General features: G+C 35.8%; 2 protein-coding genes across 4 annotated transcripts; one reads left to right on the top strand and one right to left on the bottom strand.

Annotated features, from left to right (window-relative positions):
* Positions 1-1759: 1759 nt before the first annotated feature.
* LOC105259546 (death-inducer obliterator 1) lies at positions 1760-17501 on the bottom strand. 2 transcript variants are annotated; one of them, XM_011271536.3, is made up of 17 exons: positions 17330-17501; positions 16833-17066; positions 16626-16756; positions 16269-16535; positions 15796-16040; positions 15496-15667; positions 15109-15414; positions 14397-15038; positions 13854-14291; positions 13487-13561; positions 13124-13248; positions 10519-10841; positions 8840-9063; positions 8288-8716; positions 7928-8067; positions 4512-7091; positions 1760-3029 (listed from the first exon to the last, which is right to left on the bottom strand). In XM_011271536.3, exons 3-17 carry the CDS (start codon positions 16744-16746, stop codon positions 2175-2177), a joined length of 6942 nt encoding a protein of 2313 aa, XP_011269838.2. In that variant the 5' UTR covers positions 16747-16756; positions 16833-17066; positions 17330-17501; the 3' UTR covers positions 1760-2174. The 2 variants fall into 2 exon arrangements, with proteins under 2 accessions (XP_011269838.2, XP_011269839.2); XM_011271537.3 differs by having other exon boundaries at positions 17338-17478.
* A 440-nt stretch (positions 17502-17941) lies between these two features.
* Positions 17942-20147, top strand: LOC105259545 (activator of basal transcription 1). 2 transcript variants are annotated; one of them, XM_011271534.3, is made up of 4 exons: positions 17942-18113; positions 18825-18958; positions 19442-19622; positions 19741-20147. In XM_011271534.3, exons 1-4 carry the CDS (start codon positions 18091-18093, stop codon positions 20021-20023), a joined length of 621 nt encoding a protein of 206 aa, XP_011269836.1. In that variant the 5' UTR covers positions 17942-18090; the 3' UTR covers positions 20024-20147. The 2 variants fall into 2 exon arrangements, with proteins under 2 accessions (XP_011269836.1, XP_011269837.2); XM_011271535.3 differs by lacking the exon at positions 17942-18113 and having other exon boundaries at positions 18599-18958.
* Positions 20148-20411: the final 264 nt, after the last annotated feature.

Below are 20411 nucleotides of genomic sequence, written 5' to 3'. Positions count from 1 at the left end.
GATAATGATGTGAAACAAAAATGATGACGTTTCGTTTTTCAATCGAGAATGATTTCCGCAGACGCTTCGAATATTTTCTTAAAGAAATATTCGAGTATTAATTTTACATTACATAGAAGAGAGAGATAAAAATATTTTTTTAATCACACATTTATATTAAACCCAGCAAACGCCAAGTAACAATTACATAACTGGCAGTTATAATTTCCTGCTCATAAGCTGTTATATGTTAAATAACAATTATATTGTCGAGTAGAAAATTATAACTAATAATTATATAATAACTGTTAATTATAATTTCCCACATAACTTTCCAACATAACTGTTACATATTATATAACTGTTGTATTAAATTACAATTATATTGTCGAGTGGAAAATTATAACTAACAATATAACTGTTACTTGGTGTTTGGGAATATATATACATATTAAAAAAAAATCGCAATTGAAAGAAAAAAATTAAGGAATTAATGTACAATATATATGATTGTAAAATCGTATGGAGATGATAAAACATTTTTTAATATATAAATATATATGTATGTATATATATATATATATATATATATATATATATATATATATATACACAATATATATGATTGTAAAACGTAGGGAGATGATAAAACATTTTTTAATATATATATATATATTATATATATTAAACGGAGATGATAAAACATTTTTTAATATATATATATTATATATATATATTAAAAAATGTTTTATCATCTCCGTACGATTTTACAATCATATATATTGTACATTAATTCCTTTACTTTTTTTCTTTCAATTGCGATTTGAAAAGCCAATCTCCCTCGATTCCTTCGCATTCGAAATTTTCAAAACACAGACATCTATATCCAATCTCATGTAAGAGAAACGCGGCTACCATTAACACGGCCACATATGTGTGAAGTTTAATAAAATATATTACAGAGACCTTTTTTTTTAACTCGGCTTATATATACGTATATACATGTTCAAGTCGCCCTCGGACACCACGTGTCGCAATTTTATAATCATCGAGTTTCATTCGCTCTTTCGCTTTGGTATTTACAAGAATAATATATATTATATATATAATAATATATAATTAATATATAATTATATCATTATATATATATATATATATTATTATCTATATTATATATAATAATATAATAAATTATATATATAATTAATATATTATATATATATATAATTATATATAAATTATATATAATTATATATTAATTATATATATAATTTATTATATTATTATATATTTTATATATATATATATATATATATGTATATATATATATATATATATATATGTATAATAACGCGTGCGGTGACAATATCCGAGAATTTTACGCATGCGTGCGTGCGTGAAATGCGCGCGCACGTGTCGCGCGTAAACGTGAAAAGTCGACATCTCACTCGCACGTGGATGTGGCCTTTTTTCTGTCCTCTTCCCTAACGACAGCGTTTATAAATCTGCAGATGTATGCGCGCGCATTAACGTCTCATTAATATGATTTAATATGATTAATCTCTATTTTTGATACGCGATTAAACACGAATAGAGATTACTTTTCTAGATGGATGTCTTTGGATTTTCCACGTCGGCGGGTGCAGGACGTAGCAACACGTCGGTAAACCCAGCGAGATTTGGAAGATGGATGGAACGATGGCTCCCTCGTCGATCAAGCTCGTCTCGGATGGGGGGATAGAAAATTGTGGAGGGAAGGTAGACAATCGTTCTCTCGGGCTTCATAAAGCTCTGATATAGATGGTACATTTCGTTCAGGGTAACGCTTTTTTTTTTTTTTTTCTTACAAATCTCGTCATCACGAGGACGTCCTATCTACATCTAAACCTGATGCTTCGTCGAGGGTATAATGTCTCTGCCATTTATTCCGACGAATGTTTTAGGTAAATACTATTACTGATGATTCACTGCGTCAAACATACTTGACCTCGTCTCTCCAGCTTCCATCGCATACAAGAAACGCTACATTTCCGCTTCGTACACTTTTTCTGTACACTTATGTTACAAGTTACAATCGGTGGTTTCATGATTTGTCGCCTCTTGGAGCGTTCAAAGTATCAGTGGGCAACGCACATAACGAGATACATATTCTAGAAGTCTTTTTCTAGGAGGTTTTCACCGTCCGATTCGACCGTTTACTCGGAAGGTCCTTGGCCCCAGCGTGACTTAGTCCTCGGTACTTTAGCGGGCGGCGGTGAACTACCGTCGTCGCTTAAGTTCCGCTTGACATTGAGCACGATGCCAGTCTTGGGCGAGGCTTTCGAGCGAGACGCGACCGCTTTGGAGACGTCTATCGTAGGTGGGATCGAGGGGAAGGCGGGAAAGTCCTCGTCTTCGAGGCCAGGCGGCTTGGGCTGCTCGGGGGCGAAGGTCTTCTTGAAGGAGTCCGAGGGAGTGGGCTTGTACGAAGCCTCCACGACGGGCTCCGAGGGAAGAGACGCAAGAGCCTGCGACATCGAAGGTGCCTCGTTCATCGACGATGCCAGGACGAGATTCGGGACGGGAGACGCAAGCAGGGATGACGGTGATGTTGGCGTGGACATGCTCGGTATCGCTGCCGCTGCTGCTGTCGCGGCAGCAACAGCGGCCAGTTCCTCCTCAGCCTTCCGGATCAGGTCCAGATCGCTCAGCGTGCTCAACGTGCTCTTGCTCTCCTTCGGAGCCTCGGGCAGCGCCTTCTCCGACTGACTGATCCTGGAAGAAGATGGCGAGTACCTCTCGGTGCTCGAGGCGTAGAGGGAGGTGCCGGCTGAAGGTAGGAACGACGCGCTGGGCTTAGACGGAAGGTAAGGGTCCACTTTGGAAGATTCCTGTCGCTTAACGTTCGCCAGAATCTCTTGCAAATTCGGCGGTATCGTGATGTCCGAGACCTTGTCGAGGATGGGCTGCGCAAACTTGGTGATTCCAGGTGGAGGCGGCGTAAAGGAGCGAGCATCTGACGGGCTGTAAGCTTCCTCGCAGTCGTTGCTGGGTGGATCAAGTCCCAAACCCTGGAATAAATATAGATGATGATGATAGAATGAATGAATAAGAGATATCGATGAAAGTCGATGAGATATAAATCGATAGACGTATAATATGCATTCCGTATACCCTTCTTTTCTTCAAAAATATTTTAAACTTCTCAAATATATCAAGAAAATGATTGGTGAAAGGAAATACAGGCTGTCCCATTTTAAAAGTTCCACCCTCATAACTTTTTTAATTTTGATTGTAGAAAAAAATGTTTCAGACAAGAGTTGTATGGCTTGAAGGGGGCCATAAGATGGTGTCATTGGTTTGACCTTGAAAAGTCGTTTGAAGATCACGTGAAGGTCACTTTCAATTTTTTTAATGGAACCACCTATTTTTCATTGCATATTCTTATAGCTTATCTCGAGAACTTTCTAAAACACTATAATAAAGTATTTCTTCATTGAGCATTTTTCGAGTTATGGGGCTTGAAATCTTTCCTTAATTTTACATAAACTGTAAGGTATCTAGTAAAATATTCATTTTTCGATTATCTTGCCTTAATACTTTTATGTACAAAATAATGAGAGGAATCAATTGGTGTAAAAAAAACACATAGTTGTTTCGAAGAAAAAATATGTAATTGTTAATTGCAAATTCCATATTTTTTCTTAAAAACAATTATATGTTTTCTTTACACAAATTGATTCCTCTCATTATTTTGTACATAAAAGTATTAAGGTAAGATAATCGAAAAATGAATATTTCACTAGATATTTTATGGTTTATGTAAAATTAAGGAATGACTTCAAGCCTCATAACTCGGAAAGTACTTGATGAAAACTAACTTAATTATAGTGTTTTGTAAAGCTCTCGAGATGAACTATAAGAAGATGCAAAAGCATATAGGGTGTCCCATTTAAGAAATTCAAAATGATCTTCACGTGACCTTCAGGTGATTCTTCAACGTCAAACTAATGACACCATCTTATGTCCCCCTTCAAGCCATATAACTTTTGTCTGAAACATTTTTTTCTACAATCAAAATTAAAAAAGTTACGAGGATGGAACTTTTAAAATCGGACACCCTGTAGAGCTACTGATTTCTACTTCAGCGAATACACTAGCTGATCGAGTTACAATTCTGCATATATATTTAATTTTTGAGAGCAACATCTACCTCACTGTTGCTAAACTCGATATTACACGAATCTTAATATCGATTAAAAATAATAAGAAATATAGAAAATACAATTTTTTACAATGAACTAAATCGACTAAGCTTGATATGAAACTCGAAAAATCTGCTAAATGGCCAGATTGTCCTGTCGAAAAATGTTGAAATTATTTCCAACGACGTAAACGTCATTTCAGCCAAATCTTCTCAGAAGTAAGAATCTTAGAGCAGCTCGGGCACGGGATTGGGAGCGTGTCGGGAAGCGGACGAATTCCAAAATCAACTTTATTCACATCGGGATAAGCACAAAAGGGCGAGAGACGGATCTTAGGGAAACTCTCACCGGCAGAGTCGGCGTCGTTTCGTCGAGAAACGACGAGCTAATACTCTGTATCTGTTGCTTTTGCTCCTCAATCTGCTGTTTCTGCTCCTCGATCTGCCGATTCAGCTCGTCCATCTTCCTCTGCAGCTCCGTAGAGTTCTTGCTGGACGACAGAATACCTGCGGCGCTGTCAGTCGTGGTCTGCAGGCTGTTCATGTCGTCGTCCATCTCACCCGGACTGTAAGGCTCGTCCCCGTCGTCGTCCAACGCGACCTTGCCAGGCGACGAAGTGAGGTCTATCTTGGACGACAACTCAGGCACAATCTTGCATATCGTCGCCGTGTCTATGACCCCGCGCGACATACCTATGTGCGCCTTGTTGAGAGACTCCAAGGTCATTTGCGTCACCGTGGCAGGTTTCTCCTTGGTCGAGTCCAAAGAAACAGTCTTGTACAGCATGGGAGACGAGGACGGAGGCGGCGACGTGGTCTTCTCCTTCGGGACGCTCACCAGGGGCGGCGTGTAACTTCTGTCGGACTCCTTCTTCGACGTCTTCGTAGGCGCGACCGACGGTACAGCCGTCAGTCGCTTCTTCTTGTTGCGAACTATGATGCCTAGAAGCAGATGCGGTCGATGCTCCTCGAAGCCTGGCCCGGTGAGCGGCAGGAGCACTGGTGGTATCGTGCTCTGGCTGGAGAAGGGCATTATGTAAAAGTCTTTGATATTCTTGGACACGTTGCCCACGACCCCCAGACGGCTCCTGCTATTCAGGTAGCTGTACAGAGTGATGTATGGGATCTTTTCCTCGTCGTTCGCGGCGGTTAATCTGATCACCAGAATCTCCTTCGAGCCGGTTCTCTTCATCTTGGAGATGTAATCCCACACGGTGTCGTGGCTGATCCTACCGACGACGTCGACGGTGTCCGGCAAGTCGTCCATGAGGTCCTTGGCGTTGCCGCTCACCTCCTGCGCGGTTATAAAGAACTTGGCAACGTCCACCATGTTGACGAAACCGCGCCAAACGGTTCGCCAGCCGCCCTTCGTCGTCGACTCCTTGTCCGTCTCTTGTTCCTTGTCTCTCTCGGGCTCCTCGTTTATGTCGGGGGTCTTGATCGTGACGGTAGAGCTGGGCTCTCTGTCAGATATGTCGGAATCGTTTCCATCGATCGTATTCGTCGTCGCCTCGTCCTCGATGTGTCGCCAGAGGCGATCCTCGATTGGCTTCTCTACAGACGGCGAGGTCTCCTTCTTCTTCTCCGTCTCCTTCTTACGGTCCTCCTCCTTCTTGTCGACGTCCTTGGACTCCCTGCTCTCGCTACGGTTCCTCATCCAGCTGTCGCTGCTCTTGTGCCTGTCCTTTTCCTTCTGCCGGCCTCTCTCCCTGCTCTCCTTCCTGCTCGTCTTATCCCGATCTTTATTCCGATCGCGATCCTTATCCTTCTCGCGCTCCCTATCCTTGTCGCGTCTGCTCTCCTTATTCCTGGACTTTCGCTCTTTGCTCTTGTCTCGCGTTTTGCTGCGATCTCGATCGCGGCTACGCCGGTGCCGGCTGTGGCTTCGCTCTCGTCGATCCTTGCTCTTGGACTTCACGCCATCGCGTTCCCTGCCCCTCTCCTTGTCCTTCCTCCTGCGTTCGTCCATGCCCTTGGATTTCTTCGCGTCCATTCGCGACCTCAGCCTATCCTCCTTGTCTTTATCCTTCTCCAGATCGTCGACCGTGGAACTTATGCTATCGCCGCTGTTCAACGCGGTAACGATATCCTGCACCGGTGTCTTAGGATCGACGTGGTCGATTCCGCCGTCGTTCTCGATTATTTGCTCGCCCTTGTGAGTCTTCACGACGATCGACTTGGCCTGAGCCATCAGATCCAATTCATTCTTCTTTATCATTTCCAGCTGATGCTTGGTCTCCTTCTCCCGCCACTCGGCCAATTCCTGGCTGGCCATCTCGTCGGGACTCAATCGTACCACCGCGTCTGGCGTCAAGGAGCGATCCGCGATCTTTCGAAACAATGTCAGATTCTTGGTGTCCTTTATGTTGAACACGAGACTCCTGTACTTTGCCTTGTACTTGGAACCTGTGTCCTTGAAATACTTGTACATTTCGAGCTCTATGTTGAAGGCCAAGTCGGCAATCTCCTCGTCGGTCAGTTTCAAATCCTCGGTTTCCTTTATACGGCTGGATAATAATTCCGTCAGGGTTTTCCGTATGTTCAGTCGTATGGGCTCCGCCTCCGGTTTTCTCACCGGCGTTGGCTTAATTTGTAGCTTCGATTGCGACGGCGATGGTTTGATTTCTTGCTTCTTAATCGGCGTCGGCTTCGGCGAGCCTGCTGCTGCTTGAGCTTTCACTTGTGCCGACACGACACTTTTCGGCATCGTCGTTTTCAATATTATAGGGCTCTTTCCCGGCGTCGTGGAGATTATTGTTTGTTTCATCTGCGTTGGTCTATTACTCGGCGACACATTCGCTTGCTGTTGCGTAGCAGGAATTATTGTAATTTTCTTATTGGGTGCTAAAACAGTTTGTTTCGAGCCAACTACCTTCGTGTAGATCATCTTTGGCATGGTTTGCACTTTAATCGGTTGCGTTATTTTTGTCTGGAAATATAGTTGGCGTATCTTTTTATTCATTTCAAACTCTTATACTTAGAAATTTGTATATATTTATATTTAGATGGAAGATTTTTAGATTTAGATAGAAATCCAAATAACTTGATAATATATCTCTTTTATACAGGGTGGACAAAAGTCTGGATATAGTCGAGTATCTCGTATAGAATGCATTTTAGAACAAAATGCTTTAGACAAAAGTTGTAAGGATTAAAAAGATGTATTTAACTGTAATATCCATTTGACATTGAGTGGCGTCGCCAAGGTCAGAGCAAGGTCAACTTGAATTTTTTAAATGGAACCCCCTATTTTTCATTGCATATTCTTGTAGCTTACTTCGAGAGCTTTCCAAAACACTATAATAAAATATTTTTCCCTCAAGCATTTTTCGAGTTATGAGGCTTGAAATCATTTCTTAATTTTACATAAACCGTAAAATATCTTGTAAAATATTCACTTTTCGATTATTTTACCTTAATACTTTTATGTACAAAATAATGAGAGAAATCAATTGGTGTAAAGAAAACACATAGTTATTTCGAAGAAAAAATATGTAATTTGCAATTAACAATTAAATATTTTTTCTTAGTTGTATACTCAATATCAAATGGATATTACAGTTAAATATATCTTTTTAATCCTTACAACTTTTGTCTAAAGCATTTTGTTCTAAAATGCATTCTATACGAAATATTCGACTGTATCCAGACTTTTGGTCCACCTTGTATATGTTTAAGTTATCTATATATATGATTAATATCATGCTATTAATAATTGTACCATTTTAAACTACTTAATTTAATTTAATTTAATTTTATACATACAGTTTTTCCAGATGTTTGGATCTGCGTGACAAGCTTGCCACCTATCTGAAGCGTATTGATATTGTTAGCTCCTATCACTTCAAAAGTTGGATTCTCTTTTAACCATGTTCGCAAATTAGATCTTGTAGGAGCATCTGCACCTGAATTAATGATAATTTACATAAATATTTATATATATCAAACATCTCTATCTTTTAAACTTATTAACAATCTCTTTACATCTTCAACTTTCTCATCAATTTTCAGTCTTATTTAAATGACAAATATACGCAGAATAAAAAATGTACGATTAATTTATAGAGAAAAAGTTATAATATTTTCATTTAATATTTAATATTTAACATTAAGTAATCTACGTACCAGTAAGAAGTTTGCCACTTTTTCTATCGAGAACTACCACTCTAGCCTCTGGTTTTGCCTTAGTTTCTGTTACAGGCGACTTTGTGATTTTTGATCCTGTTGGTACAGGTTTATCCTTGGTCAAAGTTTCCTGAGCATGTGCCAGAATACATGCATCTGAGCAATAAATGCTAGAATTTCTGGCTTCCTTCTTACATACAACACACTGCATCGTGCCAGAAACTGGAGTAATACCGCAGTCAACAGAAAGATTCGATAAAGGTATTTCTTTTGATAATACTTTCTGCGATGTTGAATTCTCATTCACTAGTTCAATCTTTGTTCTTTGTTTTCCAGATTGTGGATTCGACTTTGCCTTTTCCTCTTCAGCTTTCTTCTTTAAACAATTCGGACAAACCCACTCTATGCCTTTCTCCTCCATTTGTTGGCCTATCGTACAAATAATATCATTGAATATAAATATTTCATCGCGTATAATATCACTAAATATCATTAAATATAAATATAAATATTTCATCTCGTCATTTAAAGCTAGATTATTCGATTACTTACCCATGGCCTTACTAACATGTACACATTTTCCATGGAACCAGTCTTCGCAGACATCGCAACATATCATAAATCGATTGTTATGCGGTCGTTTGCAGATACACCACAATCGATCTGGATCATCTTCTGAATCTGAATTGTCCTCTTCATCTTCCTCATCATCATCATCTTCTTCTTCATTCGTTTTTAATTCTTCTTTATTTTGTAATAGTTGTTGGACTTGCGGACTGTAACACAATTATTACTGTCGAATATAATATTTTAAACATTAGAACTAGATCTTTCGAGTAATTATCTGGTCTCCAATTATTTAATAAAATTATGTGAAATAAATTCAACGAGTAAATTATTTATAGTGTTATTCATTTTGAAAACTTTCCTTTATATTTAATTATTCAAATTTGAATATAAATAATCACAAATAAACTTTATCAGTTCCACAGTATTTTCTTTCTTGAAATTATTAGAATTTTAGATTCTAAGCTTTGTTTTTTCGAAAATAAAATTATTTACAAGGTATTTTAAAAATTATTCAACAAATAAAAATTTAGAAAATGATTTAAGTGAATTATTTACAAATAAAAATTTAGAAAATAATTTAAGTGAATTATTTACAAGGTATTTTAAAACAATATCAGTAGAAAATATTATTATTCCTCTTGGATTTGCGTTTAATATCGGAATATCGTTACACGTGCTTCAAAGTAAAATCGAAAAACTTTGCTTTTTTGCATTTTGACACAAAAAAAATTTAGATAATAAAGTCGAATACTCAAAAAGTAAGTTAATCGAATATTATAAAAAAGTTTATATATCAATACAAGATATATTAACACGAGATAAAATTTTTTTGCTTATAACTTTCTCGCTGGCAAAGTTAATCGATTAAGGGCCTCCGCACAAGGTGTTTCGTCACATTACGTTACATTAAGCATAGATCGTAAATTTAAATTTCAGTCAACGCACAGAAAAAATCGTAACGTAAAGACATATCTTTAAAGCACAGAAAAAATCGTAAGAGTATATCTTTAAAGACATATCTTTAAAGATATAGGCGGCAGCACACACTTTTGAATAAGCTCATAACCATAAGCATAAGGAAATTGATTGGTCCCCAGGTATATGCATAAGAAAATGAACCAATCAATTTTCTTATGCTTATGGTTATGAGCTTATGCAAAAGTGTGTGCTGCGGCCTTATGCCTCTTTACGTTACGATTTTTTCTGTGCGTTGACTAAAGTTTACGTACGGAGTTAAATTTACAATCTATACTTAACGTAACGTAATGCGATACAGAACACCTTGTGCGGAGGCCCTCCGAAGCCCCCTCTCTCTCTGTGCATTGTTGGTCGTTTTTCCGTTGGTCGTTTTTCTAAAATTCACTCGAACTGCAACCTTTTTGACTGACCAATCAGAAAGGAAGAGGCAAAAATGGGACTCGAATTTAAGCCTATCATTTGGCAGCATGGATAAGCAATGAAATAGTCAGTGCCACAAATTGAAGAGGAAGAATTTGAGCCTGAGCTTCGAGCATAGAGAACAGGTAAAAAAAATTCTACACCTTGATTGTCCTTATAGTACATTACTGTCATTGGAGTCACAATCACAAGAACCTTGATTGCACTTTTAGTACATTACTGTTGGAGTCACAAGTTCTGCTCATAATATAGAGAAAACTCACATGAATTTTTCTATTTTCTTGATCGGTTCAGGGGTTTTCTGCGATATTTCAGTTTTGGCTTGCAATCGTTTGCTTCTAGTTGCAGGCGCTTCGATGGGTGGCAATGTAATCACACGGCCACCCCGAATGATCTGAATCGGCTCTTTATCATCCTTTGATTTTTTACTCGGTTCTTTCAAAATATTTGTTGTTTGATTCTGTGTCGTTGTTGCTGTTTCCACTGGTTTAGTTAATTCTTGTTCGGATGTTATTAATGGAGGTATAAGCATGTTGTTTGATGCCAATGATTCCGATACAGATGGTGTGGCATCGACCAGCGTGCTCTGCACAAGTATATACAATGAGAAAAATATATACAATATATATACAATATATATATATAATATATAATATATACAATGAGAAAAATAATTTTAATTATTTTTACTTAAGTATTTTTACTTCATAATATTTTTGAGAGAGAGAAAGAGGGAGAGAGAGGCAGGAGGAACAAAGACAACGTGATTATTATTAATGACTGAAATAATTAAAAAATAATAATAAAACATTAGAATAATTATTGTGTGTTCTCATATATAAAATGACATTTCAGAGTTTTTTTGATGTCATGCAATTTGGGGCAAGAGTAGAATATAACTAATCTGGTAACTTTTTGCTGAGAAGTGGATTTATTGGTTTAATAAAGTTTATTGCAAAAATAAATAAAACGTGTTTGAAAGGTAAAAAGCCATTAGATTAAAAAATATGTATTTTCCGAAATCATTAAATTTGATATGAAATGTCGACATTTTTTCTAGGGAGCAAAAAGTTGATTGGCTATTGCAAAAGTCCAAAAAATTGATTAGCACAAACAGTCACTAGATTAAAGTGTAATTATATTTCCTTAAATTATTATATTGATATATAAAAAAAACGTGAAAATAATAGAAAAGAAACTAATTAAACTAACTAAATCAATTCTTATTATCGAGTCTTATAAAACGGAGTTTACCCCTCCCCCCTTCCCCCACCCTCATTTATTATCCATATAAATCTTGCCAATTCAGATAAAGACAAGAAAAGATGAAAAATAAATGAGATATTAAAGGATCATTTTTTGTTAAACAATTTTTCTATACAAACTATTTTTAAAAAATATTTAAATTTTAATAATCATAATTTATTAGAACAAAATCTCTGAATGGAAATAAGTTGTTTCAATTTCTGGATTGAAAAATATTTTAATATTATTAAAAACTTGATCAATAAACAAATCAAATCAATAATCAACATAAATATTAACACGATCAAAAGTAATAAAAAATCATTTGTATTAATGTTTAATATCATTGTGTTTTTTCATGTTTTTTTGTCCTTTCTGCAATTCATTAATTTTCATATTGCACGATACGAAAAAAAATATAAAACAGTGTCATAGACATATAGACTGCTTAAAATAAAATAGTGGAGAGTGTCTTCCTGAGAGAAAAAGTTAACATAAATTGCTTTTCTGCCTTTTTCTGAAACACAAGTTAATTCATGTTATTCTTTTCCTTCAGGACATCTACACTTAGATTCCACTGTCTTATAAGCAATCTATATGTTTATATGTCTATGGATTGGATTAGAAAAAAAAAATTCTTTATTTTAAAATTTGTGTAGGGAAAATTGTATAATTATTGGTAATAATTACGAAAATATTTCCTAGTACGATACAAAATATACAAAATTGTTTAATCAAATTTACAATCATCAAAATATAATATTGAAATGAATATCTAATTTATAAATATTTATAAACTTGCGTACATACATTTTAATAAATTAATAAATGCATGCCAAATATCCAATTTATAAATATTTGTAAATTAAAAATATTTATAAATTAGATATTTATAAATTTATTTATATATATTATATATTTATAAATTTATTTATATATATTATATATTTATAAATTTATTTATATATATTATATAAATTAGATATTTATAAATTTATATTTATTTATTATAAATTAGAAATATTTATAAAAATTAGATATTTGTCATACATTTATTAAAATGTATGTACGCAAATAAGTAAATACCAAAATAAGTCAATATGTTAAAATTTGAAAACGATTGAAATAAAGTAATTCTTCCTTCTAAAATTAATAAATGAACAAATGATCAAAATAACAATGCATAATGATTCACAATGTTAATGTATAATAATAGAATTTTCATAAATATCAATACTATTATTATGTTCATTATGTATTTACTGCAATAAATATTTATGTATATATGTATGTGTTGCTTACCATTATTGTAGGCTTTCTTTAGCAAAAAGAGACCAGAACACTTTTAAACATTGAAAGAATATGTGATTACATATTAAAGTCTAGAATCAGATTTTATTGGAACCTTGATATCATTCCCTTGAGAAAAAGTTTATACAAGGCATACTAAAATTCTAATCCAAACTTCAATATTTTTTTAAATATCGCTATACATATTCTTTTTACACATACATATATTATTATATTTATTTTTGAAGGTTTTACTTATTATGAAATAATGTATTTTACTTACATATTATACTTACTATTATTATACAATGAAAAATGATTAAACATGCTTACATGTTCAGTTAAATCATCTGTCAATTCCTCTTGTAACAATAATGCTTCAGCTAGAAGGTCTTCTTCAGGCTTGTTAGCTTCCATTTCTAAAGTAGCAAATAATTGTTCTTCCCCTTCAATCCCACCTTTAACAAAAATACAGAATACATTCATGAATTATCGTCAAATAATATAAGTATGATATTTAAGAGAAAAAAAGAAAAAAATTAAAAAAAGGGATATATTTAGAAAGCAAATAGAGTATATAGATTCGTAAAGAATAAGGTGAAATTATCGTTATAGAGAAAATGTATAGAAAAACAGATGTATATAGACGCGTAACATTTTCATGTCAATACAGTATAAATTAATGATAAAACTTACTATTTTTAGAAACATGATTTGAGACACTAGGTACCGCAGGTTGAATAATTCCCTCTGATGAAGCAGTATTTGGCGCTAAGAAAACATATGATAGTACCGCAAAACATAAATTTCACATAAGCATACATTGCGATCCTTGACAACATAAAATAATATAAAATATTTGTAAAAACAATAAAAGAATCCAATAAAAAAAATAATAGGATGCATTAAAATATATTAGAATGGCACATTTTTCTTTTAACAAGAAAATGTAAAGATAAGCAATAGTTTTAGAAAAATCACTCGTGAATAAATAGCGTATAGAAATAACAATCTTAGAGGAATATGCAAAATTAATAAAACTTTGTCCAAGATCTAGTTTTACCTGGATCCAGTGATGGTTGCAATTCTTCAAGGGGTGTCTTAATTTCCGATTTTTGTTCGTTTTCATCTCCTGGCATTACACTGCTACTCTCATTGAGATTCAATTGCGACTCTGTTTCAGCAGATTGATCTAAAATATTGGACACTGTCTTTTTATTAAAATTGGAAGCAACGTTTTGTGCTGCATTTGAACCAGCACAAATGCCAATATCTAATGAAGGGACTGGCGACATGGGAATTGTCGCTGATCCGGGTGTAGACACCACTGTCGCAGAAGGTGTTGTCGGAGTTGTAGGTGTTGCAGTGTTATCCGCACTTTTTCCATCGCTATTCGAACCAACGCGTCGAATTATATCTGGTGTTGAAAAAAGTGCTGGACCCAGACTATCGGCTACAAATCCTGGAACTTTCCGAGTATCCTTTTTAATTTTTTTCGCGCCTGTAAGAGAATGATTTAGCATTTAAAGGTACAATTTAATGAAAGACTCTTTCAATCATTTCCATTCACTCTTAATTTGATAATAAAAATTGGAAAAGTTCTGACCATCCAATGCCTTGTTCTCTATAAACTTTGCAGAATTTTCTTCCCCCTTCGAGAATAAGTCCACGTTAGTATCGGATTTTCGCTTTTCTCTTTTTATATCGCCTAGTTTGATTCTTAAAGGAGTACTGCTGGCTGCTGGGGAAATTTTTGCCTGCTGCTGCACCGGCAGTCCTTGACTCACGACCTGTGCAGATTGCTGTGACGCAGGTTGCTGTGTCAATGTTGTTTTTACTGGGGAAACTTGTATGTTCGGACTCATCGTTTTGGATGCTATCGGTACCAGTTTTCCATCTTTGGTTGCAAAGAACTTTGCGCCCGTTTGATTCACAGGGGATTTTCCCTTAGGAACCATCATGGGCTTCTTAAGCCCGATATTCTTGAATTCGTTCGGTTTCATCGGGATATGTTTCTGAACGAACGTAACCTTTGGATTACTTCTTCCTTGACCAGGTTTCGTTAAAATCATATCGCCCTTGATCATATTGGCGTTGATTAGATTCGCCTTCACTTGATTTGTCGTTTGCAGAGGTTTCTCGTATGGCGCTTCCTCAGGCGGGGATACTTCCATGTATGATGATTCCTCTTTCTTCTTTCCACCAAGGGTTTTGATTTGTCTCTTATTTTTGGTTGGACTAAACCTCTCTGGCAACATTGAAATTGCATTATTTAATCCGTTGAATCGCTCACTTTCTTAACAATTCATTTTACTCACCTGATTTATCGTCTTTCTCCGGAGTTTTCATTGCATTAACGGCAGCAGCCATTTCCATGTCTAATCGTCGCACTTGCTCCATATCGAGCTGTTTGTTTTGACCTCTTCTTCGAACAGCTGTCATGCTGCCGCCCCTGGTAGTAAGACCTTTTCGTCCCCCTCGAGCCTTGGTATTAGCCCTTTTAGTTTGGCGAGGGCCAAAGTCCGAATCGTTATCATTATCAGACGGTGGTTCCGATTCTGAGGATTCTGTGGATGATTCTGTCGCCTCGTCGCCCTCTTCCTCTTCATTATTCCTACTTTGTGCTACAAACGCGATTGATGATGAAATTATACTTGTTAACAATAATTTTAAACTATTGTTAATATAAGATTAAAGATTGATACCCTTAGTTACGCCATGCTGGACATTTGTTATATTTCTTGACGCAAGATGATGTCCTGATAACTTGGGAGTTCCAATAATGGTTGTGTTAACTCTAGAAAGCCCAGTTACATTTGTAGGTGTGGACACAGTGGCTTTACGTATCGGTCTATTTATTTTGTTCTGCAACGGTGCCTATTGAAACATAATAAGGTAAGATAATAAAGATAAAATAGAGATATAATAAAAGGAGATTAATAATACACATTATTAATCTCTCCTTTATCATAGTGACATTCTATTAAATAACAAGGATCACTTACACTAATACTCTTTACAATAATTTTGCTCTTAACTCCAGCATTTTCCGCCTCATTAGATGCTACACTTGTTCGAGGAGACAACGATTGATGTATATATTGAACATCATTAGAATCAGGCGAGTCGTCGACAATCGGTAAGGGATCTCTTGGTATCGGATCATTGGGTGACAATCTGCTCGTATAACAATGATCCAATTGTATACTGTAGCGTATGGTGTTCTGCTGCTCTTCTACCGACAACATATCTAAGGAAAACAAATGCATGGAGAAGTCTGAAGATAAATCGACAATCCGTTAAACATCAAAGAAATATTAGGAGCACTTGTGTAGTATCAGAAATTTTTTGGGCACATCTATATCGACGGGACACAATGAAAAATCGCTAATGTAAACAGAAAACTCCTACCCAGCGTCGCAATCATAAGAAAGGGGCTTAAACTTAACGCAAAAAAAAAAAATAATAAACAAAGTACCAAGCATTGCAGTGACATTCTCCCCGAGTATCTGCTTTGCCTCTTCGCTTTGTAGAGCTGTCTCTAATCTTTCCAACTGTTCCGGATCCATCTCCATAAAAGGATCTACCAACCCACCCGAGTCGGTGCTGGCATTGGCGCTTACCGAGCTCGCTGTAGGATGCGTAAATGGCGGTGGATCTACGGTCAAGGTTATATCCCCATTTTCCATATCTGTCTCAGTTTGTCCGAGTCTTACCACGCTAACATTAGCGGTCGATTGGGTCACTGCAAAACGTTCAATGAGCGATACAGAGATCTATAGAGTATCACGGAGCGAATACAAAAATCTCTACTCTCGATCGACTCCCAACTTACTTATCAGGTTCTGTAGAGTGGCCTGGTCGACGGACAAGGTCCCATCGTCGTTCACGACGATTATCAACGTGTCGTCCTTCTTCTCCTCGCTCTGAGGCTCGACGATGTACGAGCTGGACATCCTGGTCTACCTGGGGAAGGGATCAACGGGCGATCAACGTGTCTCCTCGAATTCCCGCGAAAGGGGCTCGTCTAGGTTATAATTACCTAGAGCGCGCCAAATTCCGCTCCAAAATTCACTATCTCCTCTTCGCCGACCTGGAGACCTCCCGACCGCCGCCTCCAGGTGAACGCATATCTCCGAACGAGTCCTGGTGACGCGAGACCTGGTGATCCCGACGCGACGAGTTGCGAGGTTCAGGCCCGTTCAGGTTCGTCCAAGTCCACGCCGCCAATCGCTAATCACCACCACCACTACCGCCACTCGGAAACTGACGTAGCCTGCGCACAAAAAAGCGGAAGTGAGCCGCTGCGACGCTCGAGGGAGCCGGTCCGAGCGACGGGAGATCCGGCGACGACGGGGAGTCCCGATGAGGGGGACGCCACTGGCCGAGGAACGCCTTCTCGCCTCCCGCGTCAGCCTTCACGGATAAACAACAGCATCGTCGGGGACCCGCGGGCGGCCATTTTGTTCGGCTGGCATCGGACGGAAGGCGAGGACCAGGGCCAGGGTTCGGCCCGATCGTCGTCGACGACGTTCTTACCCGCTCACCGTCTCTCCCGCTGCCTCCTGACGTCGCTCGCCGCGAGCGAGATCAGCCCCGTTGCATACGCGGTGTCGCGGAAAAAAAGACGCTGCGCCCGCGACTACTCAGGGATCCATTGCGTCGTCCCTCCGCGAATTGGCGGCCGATTATCGTGCGCGAATATCACGCACACATGGGGGAGCGTGTGTACGCGTCGCACACGTACACACGATGCGCGCGGCGGTTGCGCAATCGAGCCTGGTGGCGCGCGATTTTGACGTTCGCGACAGGGAGCGAGAGGGAGAGGAGGGAAGCGGAGAACAATAGAGCCGGGTGTCGCGAGGAATATGTTCTGTTTTTTACTTAGGATCGTGTATTTCTTTCGACGAGGCAGGAATTAGCTTCGTTGTTCTATTGGGTGAGATTTTTTATTCGAATTTTAAATTTTCGCGCGGTCAGCTTTGTTGAATATACTATCAGAAAATGTCGAATAATATTTATATAATTGTTAGTTGTAATTTCTTCAATAATATAATTGTTACATGTTATGTAACTGTTACATAACATGTAACAGTTATATTATTGATTGGGAAATTACAACATTTATATAATTGTTAGTTGTAATTTTTCATTCAATAATATAATTGTTACATGTAGCGTCCGAGTTTGAAGATAGGTGGCGCTGAAACTCGCTCCTCCTTCCCTCCAGCTTTCACGTTTTTCTAAAATTTTCACTAGTTTTTCTTCAAATTGAGGTACACGTTCTGAAAAATATTATCATGGAGACGAACAACGTGGTAAAATCCGGCAAGAAAGTTAAAAGGGGAATAATATATTATATAACAGTTATATAAATGTTGCTTAGCTGAGACATATTTTATATTTTTTTTTGCTAAGGCCTTAATACGTGTTTTTATTCCAAAAAAAATGATGTGATGGTGAAAAAAAAATGGATATAGATGCGATAGAATTGTCATTATAATATTTTACCTTATGTTTACTTTATTTTCACGTTGTGTTTTATATATATATATATATATATATATATATATATAATTTATATATAATTAATTTTAATATGAAAATTATAATTAATTTTAATATGAAAATTATAATTATTTATAATTAATTTTAATATGAAAATTAAAATTATTTATAATTAATTTTATATGAAAATTTTTGAATATGAATTTTTAATATGAAAATTATAATTAATTATGATTAATTTTAATATAAAAATTATAATTATAAGAATAAAAATAGAGATTAAATTAATATTTATTTGATAGATTATAATGCAAGATAAGGAGAACCGACACATCGCGCGCCTAATTTTCAAACGATGATTTCTTGTCACGTGATTGATTTTAATTCGCTCGCGTCCGAGTTTGAAGATAGGTGGCGCTGAAGCTCGCTCCTCCTTCCCTCCAGCTTTCACGTTTTCACTTGTTTTTCTTCAAATTGAGGTACACGTTCTGAAAAATATTATCATGGAGACGAACAACGTGATAAAACCCGGCAAGAAAGGTAAAAGGGGAATAATATATTTGTCAACAATCCCGAAATATATGAATGTCACAATGATTCGAGAAATATTCTCGGGTTATGGCAAAGTGGACAGAGTGTATTTACAACTCGACGAAAATGGTTAGTTTGTGTTTAAATATTTTTCTTTAAATATATCTTTAATTATAATTTTAATTATAATTTTAACTTTATTTTTGCGATTAAAAAACCGCTTGGTATAAATGTGAGAAAATAATTTTTAAATATTGAGAAAAATAAGAATTAAAAATTATTTTATTTTTATTTAAATATATCATTAATTATAAATAATTTTAACTTTATTTTTGCGATTAAACAATCGCTTGATATAAATGTGAGAAAATAATTTTCAAATATTGAGAAAAATAAAAATTAAAAATTATTTTATTTTTCTTTAAATATATCATTAATTATAAATAATTTTAACTTTATTTTTGCGATTAAACAATCGCTTGATATAAATGTGAGAAAATAATTTTCAAATATTGAGAAAAATAAGAATTAAAAATTATTTTATTTTTCAATACATATATATTTATATATGTTCTTGTACATGTGATTATTTAAGATATCAAAATGTTTTAGAGGCACAGTCGGTGAAGAAGAAGCGGAGAAAAGCAATCAAGCATTTCACTGAAGGCTGGGTAGAGTTTGAAAGCAAGAAAGTAGCAAAATTTGTAGCTGCGACCTTAAACAACACTCAAATATCTACGAGAAAGAAAAGCAAGTTCTTTGATGTTATATGGAATATAAAGTACTTGCCTAGGTGAGCATCGAGAACAAAAAAAATATATCATTATCTTTATTATCTATATATAGATAATAAAGATAATGAGATATATTTTTATTAATATTACTCGTCATTATTTATATTATACTTTTAGATTTAAATGGATTCACTTGAGCGAGCGCTTAGCATACGAACGTGCTGTGCATAAACAAAGACTTTTGACTGAAATAGCACAAGCTAAGAGAGAAGTTAACTTCTTCTCGTATAATGTGGATAGGAGTAAGAAATTACTTAAGAAACAAAAACAAGGAGGGGAAACGACTTTCAAATTGCCTGAAGTTAAACAAAGAGACACTGATAGTGAGATAAGAAATAGAAAAGCAGAAAAGATGGATGCGGAAGATAGGACAGAATTTCTTAAATCGATATTTGGATAAAATTATAAATTCAGTGTGTGTATATATAGGTATTGTACAGCTATATACCATGTTCATAATGATTAAGTCTACAGAGGAACATGAATTGTTAAATCGTTTTATAATAAAACTCGTTTTTTTATAATTTTTTTTTGTAAAAATCCAAAATTATGTAAATAATTTGATTTATTCCATACATGTAGCATTCATTAATAAGAAATTAGATTTATCACAAAGAAAAATTTTATTAATTTATTATATAGTAGAATTTTATTCATATTATAAAAAAATTACATTAAATCTCAAGAAAAAAATCACTTATAAATATTTTCTTTCATTATAATGAAAACAAAATTATATTAAATTAAATTTTTAATGCTGAATGACATTTATTTTTAGTAGAAATAAT

This window comes from Camponotus floridanus, unplaced genomic scaffold (assembly GCF_003227725.1).
Source record: "Camponotus floridanus strain SB8 unplaced genomic scaffold, Cflo_v7.5 scaffold32, whole genome shotgun sequence".
Lineage (NCBI taxonomy): Eukaryota > Metazoa > Arthropoda > Insecta > Hymenoptera > Formicidae > Camponotus > Camponotus floridanus.
Note: the sequence above shows the minus strand (reverse complement) of the source record. Positions and strands in the feature narration are given on the sequence as shown.

Bases quoted from the DNA above. Each gene is read 5' to 3' on its own strand.
- LOC105259545 (XM_011271534.3), top strand. From the start codon at position 18,091: ATGGAGACGAACAACGTGGTAAA. The intron at 18,114-18,824 runs ATCCGGCAAGAA...CAACGTGATAAA, and splicing joins GAGACGAACAACGTGGTAAA to ACCCGGCAAGAAAGGTAAAA. The intron at 19,623-19,740 runs GTGAGCATCGAG...TTATACTTTTAG, and splicing joins AATATAAAGTACTTGCCTAG to ATTTAAATGGATTCACTTGA.
- LOC105259546 (XM_011271536.3), bottom strand. From the start codon at position 16,746: ATGTCCAGCTCGTACATCGTCGAGCCTCAGAGCGAGGAGAAGAAGGAC. The intron at 9,064-10,518 runs GTGAGTTTTCTC...ATTGTGTTACAG, and splicing joins AAGAAAATAGAAAAATTCAT to TCCGCAAGTCCAACAACTAT. The intron at 8,068-8,287 runs GTACGTAGATTA...TCATTAATTCAG, and splicing joins AAGTGGCAAACTTCTTACTG to GTGCAGATGCTCCTACAAGA.